A 9,972-nucleotide genomic window follows, 5' to 3' on the forward strand; every position below is an offset into this window, starting at 1 on the left:
GCTAGAAAATCTCAGCTGACAAGGTAGTAACCCTCATTCAGCTACATTTGTTGCAATAGCTGGTCTTCATTTACAGATCAATCATACATTGGAGGGTTGACTTTAAACACACTTTTTCGAGATATTGGATCATTTGGCAAGTGGTCTTTTTAGAGATGATGGGAGAACCTTTTAAAAATCAAAACCACTGGGCCTCCCTGGTGGCGCAGCGGTTGAGCACCGGATTGCGAAGCTGTCCACAGCCTCTGCAGCGTGGGTTTGATCCCGGCCGGCCAGCGAGAATCCCACATGGCCTGGCAGACCTCTCCTGTCTCACCCGCTGCTCCCCTCAGCAGTGTATTTCAGTCATCTGCCTGATCTGCTTTCCGCTCTGTCTCTGGTGAATCCTCTCACCCTCCCGTGTCTCTGGCCTATACGCCGGTTCTTGTATAAATAAATAAATCTTTTTTTTTAAAAAAAAGGCAAACCAGTGGTTTCCACAGGCCAGGGGGACAGGGACTGACTGCAGGAGGGTCTGAAGGAACTTTGCTGGGTGATGGACATGTCAGATCTCACCCTCACTAGGACTCATTGACTAGTACAAGTGAGATTAGTGGATCTGAAAGAGGGAGAGAGACCTGAACAATAACATCTCTCTCTCCTGCCTTTGAGTCTGGTGCCCTTGCCAAAGGCAACCCCTGACGCTGGTGTCTTGTGTGTCCCTCTGAAACAATGTAAGTGTGTGTGGACATGCCAACCCTGTTATCTCATTGCATCCTTGGCATGTGCCACAGTCACTGTTCAGAACGTTGTGCTTTCCTGCCCACAAAATATCTTGAGGGTCTCTCCTCAACAGCACACCTCAATCTGCAATGGTATCATTGTCTGACGGACCATAGTTTACTTAATCAGGCTTCTAACCAGAGCATTTGGGTTGTTTCCAGTCTCCAGTTTCCAGGGCAAAGATCATAAGATGCTTATCTAGAGCTTCAGGGTGTCAGTGGGAGGCACCTTCCCCACTGCCCCAGGCTCTGGTGAGACTTGGATTCTATTCCTGCAGAGGCAGACACAGGGAGGTTGGAAGCTATTATTTTGAGGGCTCAGTTGAATTGGGGTGGGGTGGGCTTCTGCGAGGTGATCCAAGAAAAAAATGTTTTCTATGTTCTGACAAGTTGAGAACTCGCCTCTGACAGATTTAGCCCAAGGCAGGTGCTTGATAAAACAGTCAGCAACTTCCAGGCTAGGTGGGCCATCTTTTCCTTTCTCAGGAGGGATTAAAGGCAGCAGCCCTAGCAGGCTTGCACTGGTTCCAGCTCCTGGTTCATGGCCTGCACACTCCAGCCCAGTCCTGGTGATGATACCTGCTCCTAAGGGTAGCTGTGATCCCCAGAAGCCCAGTGGGGTGTTCTCAATCATCTCTCAAGTGTAATTGAGCATGCCATTTAAGTAATATAAAACCGGTCTGATGAGTTCAGTGGCTAAAGAAAATGTGTGTATGTGTGTAGGAGTTCACTTGCAAACAAAGTTTAAAACTTTGTTCCAGGGCCTCCCCGGTGGTGCAGCGGTTGAGCGCTGGGTTGTGAAGCTGCCCGCAGCCTCTGCAGCGCCGGTTCGATCCCCGGCTGCTCCCCGGCCACCAGAGGAGGGTCCCACATGGCGCGCAGACCTCTCCTGCCACCCGCTGCTCCCCTCAGCAGTGTACTTCGGTCCTTCTGCCTGCTCTGCTCCCCGTTCTGGCTCTGGTAAATCCTCTCACCCTCCCGCGCTTCTGACTGTACCCAGTGCATGTATAAACAAAACAAAAACAAACAAACAAACAAATAAATAAATAAAACATGCCTCTAATTAAAAAAAACAAACAAAAAAACTTTGTTCCAGTGTCATTGTGAACAATTACTTGCCGTTGTTAACCCGCCACCTGATTCACTTCTAGAAAGGTCCCCGAAGATTCCTCTAGGTGCTCAAGTGGACTGCACTGGATAGTACCTCCAGTAGTGTAGAATAGCACAAGCCTGAACACCATATAAATGTCCCTCAAGAGGGAACCCAGTTACACAGATGGTAGCCGGGCATTTGGGTCCAGGTTGTCTGCTGTTTTCAATGTTCTTCTTGGGCCTGATTCAAATAATCAAAATAAGAACAATTCTCATTTATTAAGGAGTCTGTTTCATACCAGGCATTGTGCTCAGTGACTGACAGACTTGACTTCATCTGGACACCAGTCAATACAAGGTGCTGTTGTTCTTATTTTGTCACTAAGGACCCAGGGAGGTTAGGAACTTGGCTATGTCACCTAGTGGATTGAAACCAAGCTTTGCTCAACTCCAAAGCGGGCCTGAATGAGATTGTTTCCAAAAAGCTAAGGTAACTGTGGGTCCGGGGAGAGCTTTGCAAGTCCCCCCTACTCTGCCCCTTTTCCCCCACCAGTTTTCAGTCAAGATCCTGAGTCCTCTGAGATGAGTGGTCTGAGGAAACAAATGCAGCGGTGAACCTGGGGTCCCAAAGCACTGAAGAGACCTTGGGTCTACGTCAAGTCTTCACCTCTAGATCAATAACACATTGTCAAGAGTGGCAGAGCCTGCTTGTAGCTCCAGGTGCTATGGGGCGTTGCATGTGGCCAAGTGGGCAGACCTTAAAACAAAGACGACAGTCCTACTAAATCCCCACATGATCTTTGGACTCAGAAAGTTGACGAAACTCTTATTTCTAGAGACTATCTTTTATCACCATCCCAAACAAAGGCAGCAGATTAGCACCATGGACATTTTTGCAGAAATGGCACATTTCATTCAGAAGGCTTTGATTGTCTGTCATTTAAGGTAGGAGTTTTTGCATTGCATTTGAAACATCAAAAAAGTTATTTTGTGCCCATGGAACAGTTTTAATTTTTTTAATTATTATTTATTATTTAAATTTATTAAATTTATTATTTAAAATTTATTATTTAAAGATGTCCACACTCTGAAGTGAAGTGTTTATAGCCTGGTAGTGATTATGACTGCAACGCATTTTAATCTGGCAGAATGAGCAGTTGTTCTCAGAGGGGAGCCTCTCCCTGGGGCTCCAATAAGGCTGTCAGCAGTGCCCTCGCTTGGGTTCCACTCAGGAGAGAGCTGAGCAATGCAGACTGAAGAAAGAATTTTCAATTTCATAGACATTTGTGCAGTGAATGTTTGCAAAGCAAATCCTGAAATTCTACTGTATTCTTTCACAAATTCAGCCTCACTCTTTGGAGAAAACAAACCAAACTCAATCATCCGAGCTGGGATGTTATAGAGCAATGTGCTTAAAATGAGGAGAACATGTTGGACAATAAAAAGGCCTTGTCGTCATGGCCGACAAACCGTCCATTGCACAGGGCACTGCTGATGCTTTCGGCATCACTACTTCCTTCCACTCTTTTTTCTTAAACTCATACTCGACACAACAGATAGACAGCACGATCATGTGATTAGAGTCACACTGTGTGCACCACTTTCCACCCTGCTTCTGTTACTGTATCACAAGCAAGTCTCCTTCATTTCCTGGTTATTCCAGCAAACCCATCCCACCCCTATCCACTCCATCCTGGGCACACCTTTAAAGGTTGAGACCTATGGGCATGTTCTATGCCGTAAAGAACCCAGGCCCTGGGTAAGGCAGAGAACCAGACCACCAACTACCTAGGAGGTCTCCTCCACCCTCTGCAGGGGCAGAGTTATGATCCCACCTGACAATATACATTGTCCCTTTTTTATCTTCCAGTTTTTCTAGTCTACACATGAAATCAACAGGGATTCTGGCTTTCTCTTCCCCCCCTTTCTATCTGATTAACCTCAGAATTGGATCCAGAAGACTTGGACTTTAGAACTTTCTGCCCTTGCCACCTTCGAACAACGTGACTTGAAGTAGTCATCTAACTACTGTAAGCTTTTTCCCTCTACTGGAAAGTCTCAGCATGAGGATTGACTTGGATTATTCATTGCTTTGTTTCACAGACATTTATTAAGAGACCCTATGTGCCAGGCACAGTTCCAGGCACAAATCTAAATTGGATCTGAGCCTCTCGAGGTGTTCACTAGCACAGGGGCCTCCAGGAAGTCCATAAATAAATGTTCATTTAAAACAGCTCATAAAACATCCGGGCTACAGGTTCCTTTGCATTGTTGAAACTCCTACATTAAAGATTGGAAAATTTAAGTCCAAAGAGGCGAGGCAACTTTTTCCAAGTTATAAAGCTAACACACCACAAGACTGGAAGTTACAACTGGTGTCTTGACTCTTAAGTCTGGTGCTCTTACCATTCTGCTTGCTGACTCATCAAATGGACAGAGCCAACATTTTCCTGGGCTCATATGTAGACATTTTAGTCTCCCTTCCAGTTAGAAGGGGCCATGCCACCGAGTTCTAGCCACTTGAATGGCAGCAGAACTGATGTGAAGAACTTCCATTCCTGCACCATAAAAACTTCCCATGTGTGATTCCTCATGCTCCTTTTTCTTCTGTCAGTTCAGTGAGGATGAACACAGAAGCCACACATTGAAGATGGCAGAGTCAAAATGTGGAAGGAGGTAGATCCCCCTATCAGTGTTCAGAATAGATACCCTCTTTGGTATCTTACAGGAGCAAGAAATAAATATCTCTTGTGTTTGAGCTATCCCATGCTTTTGTTCTGTGTGTCACAAAAGCTTAAAGTATGTTACATCTTAACTATTAGACTTAACAATATAAAAAGAAACAATTGCTTCTCAATGTAAACAGGAGGAATGACTAGAGCCCACACCTGTCCCATCTTCTTGAAAGTGTTCAAGGCATTCTGATATGCAAATCAAAAGAGAATAATTAAAAGGAAAGTAAAACATTCTCCCCTCACCTAGAATTTATGGTCAGAGGGGTGATTAAGAGCCTGTACTCTGAAATAAGATTGCCCAGATTCACAGATAGCACCCACTTATTAGCTGTGACCATGGGCAAGTTTCTTCACTTCTTTGTTACTCACTTTTCTCCATTTGTTCCTTAAGACCTTCTATACAAAGCTTTTAACCCACTAATTCCTCCTATAAGAATTTTACCAATTGTCCATATATCTAACAAAGTCAGCTACAAAGACAATGAGCTCTGCTTACAGTAACAAAAAACTACAAAATTCCACTACTAAGGGCTGGTTGAAGATAACATGACATCTCCATGACATGGAATATTATACAGCTGTCAGAAAGAGTATGACAGCTCCATATATGCAATAGAATGATCACTAAGATGAACTGCTAGTTGAAAAAAAAAAATCAAGACGCATACATCCTGTGCTATGCATATGTTACCATTTGTGTAAAGAAGGAAGGTGTATATATTTACAAACTTGTATCTGCATAAACTAGCTTAAGAACAATGTAGAAGTAACTATGGCTGCTTCTGAGTGGAGGTTTGGAGTCAAGGGTAAAGGGAACTCTCTGGGTTCCTGGAGCCAATTTCAGTGTATAGAGGGGAGGTTTCCCACACTACCAACAAGCAATTCTTGGATGTCAGCAGAGTGTCTGAGAATTTGGCTCAATTCTAATACTATTTACATGGAGATACTTCAGGTTCCCACAAGTGAAGAGTTCAGTTCTACAAGATGACAAGTGACTCCTCCTGCCCTCCCCAGGATGTTACCTGTACTTCCCACTGCCTAGGTATAAATCTGAGGTTCCCTCGACCTCCTCTTTGGGTTCTGGTAATTTGCTAGAGCGACTCAAAGAACTCAGGGAAACATTTTACTTACTAGATTACTGATTTATTATGAAAGGATACGAATTAGGAACAACCAGACTCACTGGGCAGGGATAGGGAAAGAGCTCAGCGCCTCCACGCCTGCTGAGAGCCCCATTCTCCCAGTACCTCCACATGGTCACCAACTCAGAAGATCTCTGAACCCCTTCCTTTTTGGGGATTTTATGGAGGCTTCATTAAGCAGGCAGGATTTGTTAGGGGGAAAAGGATGTCCCAAAGCTAATTCCATATAGGCTTTGTGGACTCCACCCCCACCCCAGGTCAAAGCCAAAGACACTGGGAACTCCAAATCCCATCACCACCCAAGGGAAGGTGGCTGGGACCTGAGGGTGGGGTTAAGCAGCCAGGTGGATACAAAAGGCAGACACGTGGGCTTTGCGGATCCCCCATTTTTGGCTCTCCGCCAGCTCGCAGCGGCCGGCCAGCTCTGAGAGTGACTTTGGGTTTCCAGGTCGTCGGATCGGGTAGGACGCATTAAAGACTTTATTTCCCTATTTTCTCCGAGTTGTACATTTTCCTTCTTTCCTTTCCTCTTGTAAATAAACCTTTTATTAACCTTTTGCGTGTGTCTGTAGTAGAGTATTCATAAGTCCCTTTAAAGCGCGCGGGTGAGGACCCACAGCCAGGAACCCGTTTAATATCGGGGTTGCTCTATAACAGATTGATTAAATCACCGGCCACAGGCAATCAATTCAGCCTCCAACCCTCCCCACCCCCATTCCAACCTTTCAATCACAAGTTTGGTTCTCCAGGCAACCATCCATTCCTGGGTGATCTGGGGCATTCCAAAAGTTTAACATAACAAAGGACACCTTCCGTTTTTTTTTTTTACTACTTCGGAAACTCCTAGGGTTTTAGAAGCTCTGTGCTAGAGAAGGGAGAATGACCAAAAAAAAAAAATTTCTTCTTATAAATCACAATAACCACAGGAATATATAAGTGCTCTCCTAACACCACTTTGGGTTATTTGAATTTTTGTTATCATATATCATTAAATCTTTTCCTAAACAGTTTTAAAATTTCTTGAATATTTAAAACACATACTCATTCCTAGAACAAGTATGGAGATAGCACTCAGTAAGCGTTGGCTGATTTTTTTAAATGAAAGATGTCTGGAGTGCAGCTACTGTCTCAACGAGGACCACCAAACACTGTCTTCAAGAGTTCCGCTGTGCACTGGAGCTGGCTTCTGGAGGCCGAGTCCGGGGCCTCCATCTTAGCATCACCACACACCAGCTGGGTAATCCTGGGCAAGTGACAACACCTCTCAATGCTCCTCACTTAAGGATAGAGAGTTGACCAGCAGGTTTAATCAGCCACACCTCCTCCAGTTATACTTTTCCAGGAGAAAGCAGCTTAGTTTTTATTACACAAACATTGTTGTACTTAAGTTACATGCACCAGTTATTTCTGGCCAGTGTCTACTTAGGAAACAGGTATGTTTACATCTCCAAACATAACACAACATTTTAAACAAAAGGTTGTACACAAAGTCTCAAATTACCCTCCACACCAGATAGTGCCAGGATGAAGTGGAGCTGGGGAGTATCAATAAAGGGGGTGGAGGTCTGCAGTAAATTGCTACACACAAAGCAAGTGTGTTAACACGCACAAAGCAACTGTGTGTAAAGATCCCTATAAGAAGCATGGCAGTCTAGAAGTGAGGTTTTCTGCATTTTACATTCAACAGGACTGATAATTCATGACATAGGGGTGTTTTCCTTCTTTCATTATGCTTTTGGAAATTGGAGGAGCTCAAGGACATTGTACAATGGATGGGCTGTTAATAGTTTTTCCCCATGAAATAAGAGGCAATAGGGCACTGGCTAGTATTTTCATGCAGAATATGTTTTTCAGCGATGGATTACCAATGAGATATGGGAGATGCTTACGTCTAAAACTACCCTACAGACACAATATGTGTTTGCTATGACAGTTGTAGCCAGGGACTAAAAAACCTGAAGTACTGAGTACAAACCCAAAGCTACACAGAAATGAGAGGGAGCTCGGCTCTCCTTGTAAGGTTATCTAGAATGTTGCCAGCTGCCCAGGAGAAGGTGATGGGCTAATTACAAGGTTGTAGGAAGTGGTTTGAAATAATTTGATTGTGAGATAATTTTTATAATTTTAGAATGATAATTAAAGGGAATGAACTTTTCTTAGTCATTCAGATGGACAGCCTTAGCCATGGGGATGAGCCAGGATGAGTAAACACATCATTTGATGTCTGCTCACATTTCTTGCGAGAACAGGGTCACTGACCTAGACTCTGGTATCCAAGAGTTCCTTGAAAAGCCACTAAACTGAGGTTTTCACAAGGCTGTGATTCCAACTCAAGCAGTCCTTCATTCTTGGAAGTTCTGGAGCTGGTGGGAGAGCAATCTCACAGAAACACACTACACTGAGACTTGAGCTTCACCCCTCTGCTCAGCAGACACCAACTTCATTTTTATGCTGCAGTCTTTAAGACAGTCCAAGGATTTGTAAAACAAATCCCCAGTCACAGGGCTCTCTCCAACTTTCTCCATCCTTTTAGGGCAGACTCTAAGTAACTTCTCAAAGGCCACCACTGGTTAGGCCACCTCCACGGCTTTGGCAAAGCCATTGTTGCTTCAAATACAAAAGCCATAACCCTCCCTCCAGCCTGGCAATGAGGCCTCCCAGGGCCAGTTCCTGAGAACACAGGAATGATCTAAGAAAGTGAAAAGAGCAGTTCCTGGGCTTCCTCCTATTTTACACCCAACCACCAACCAGGCTCCAATAGTCGAGAACTACCTGGTAGGAAGAAAATCCATCTGAGCAACTGGTGACTAAACTGGCAGCCTCTCCAGGCCACCAGGAGAAACCAGACATGTAACAGAAGCCAGTTGAGGACCAACCCTCATTTTTGTTGTGAGCAATGCGTTTTTGTTGTGAGCAATGCGTTTATTAGAGCTTACTCTTACTGGAAGATTGCCGGTTATCACAGGCCACTGTGACCCCCTCAAACATTTCCCAGAGTTTCAGGAAAGGCCTCAAATCAAGTTCTTACAAGCAGGCCATGTACTGTATCTTAATACTTCCAGGGCCTCGCAGGTACAGGAGGCACCTACCGACCTCTAGCCCCACGCCCCCCAGCAAGAATAGCTCGAAATTCACACACATCTCTGGACCATGCCCTCTGCCCCCTCCCCTGTGCTGTCAGAGTCCACTGCACACAGGTGAGGGGGAGCATAGAGCCTCCCTGGCTCCGATCCCTGGCGCCCTTCTATTTAGCGCTTTCATTTTCGAATTAATGTTCCTCAACTTGAGGAGAGCAGGAAAAGAGACGGAGGACCAGGAAAGAGGTGGTCTCCTGGGACATCCGGGGCCCTAAGCCACCGTTTTCTGGCACTTTCTCCTTGGTTAGGGGAGGAGATAGAGGGACGCTCCCTCCCCAGTCCCTGCTTGGGCGCTCCTGCGAATCCAGGTAAAGCCCCGAAGCCAGCGGCGCGCCACCTCGGGAGCATTTTTCCTTTCCTTGTCGGTCAGCACCCGGCTCTTGTCCCTGATCGCCGGTTCCCGGCGCGGAGACACTCCCACGTGGCGCGGTGTGCTCCCAGGGCGAGGTGCGTTCGGAATCCAGGAAGGTACGGCCACCTTGCCCGGCGTGGCCACCGCGCCCGACGCGGCGCGCCCTGGAGCCGGGCGCTTCCGGGGATCCTGCGCCCCCGACCGCGCGGTCCGCGTACCCCACCCTCCCAGCTCTGCAGCCTTCGCACTCTGCGTCCCTTCGGCCGCTCCGGGTCTCCCGGGCCGTCCCCGCCGCTCGGCGCCGAGCTGCCGCCGCACCGCACTTACCCATTCCGCGCAGCAGGCGCGCGGCGCCCAGCAGCAGGATCCCCAGCAGCGCGATCGTGGCCCCGCAATTCAGACCGGCCATGGCTCCGGGGCGCCTCGGCCTCGGCGGGGACAGAGACGGTGGCCCGTGGCTCGGAGCGGGGGCCGCGGGCGCCCGAGCCTGGCACCGGCAGCGCAGCGCTCCCCTCCGCTCCGCTCCGCTCCTCCCGGGCCAGCTCACCTGCGCGGGCGGACCTGCCCGGCTCCGCCCTGCGCCGCGGGAGCTCGAGCTGGCCGGGCCGGTCCCCTCCTCTCTTGCCTCCTCCCCTTCCTGCCCCAGCACCCGCCTCTCACGTCTAGGGTGCGGGAACTTGTCGCCACCTTTCTGGGCTAGTCCGTCCGCACAAGGCTGAGAATAATCTGGTGTTTTGTCCACGGGCGCAAAGG

At 47.3% G+C, this 9,972-nt stretch overlaps 1 protein-coding gene across 1 annotated transcript in view; it reads right to left on the reverse strand.

Annotated features, from left to right (window-relative positions):
* Window positions 1–9,628, reverse strand: part of CDCP1 (CUB domain containing protein 1) — a 47,571-nt gene extending 37,943 nt beyond the window's left edge. The window contains exon 1 of the mRNA XM_054693620.1: window positions 9,547–9,628. Coding sequence (XP_054549595.1) covers window positions 9,547–9,628 — 82 coding nt within the window. The remainder of the gene's footprint in view (window positions 1–9,546) is intronic.
* Window positions 9,629–9,972: the final 344 nt, after the last annotated feature.

The sequence above is a fragment of the Talpa occidentalis genome, unplaced genomic scaffold (genome assembly GCF_014898055.3).
Source record: "Talpa occidentalis isolate TD23 unplaced genomic scaffold, MPIMG_talOcc4v2.1 talOcc4.10, whole genome shotgun sequence".
Lineage (NCBI taxonomy): Eukaryota > Metazoa > Chordata > Mammalia > Eulipotyphla > Talpidae > Talpa > Talpa occidentalis.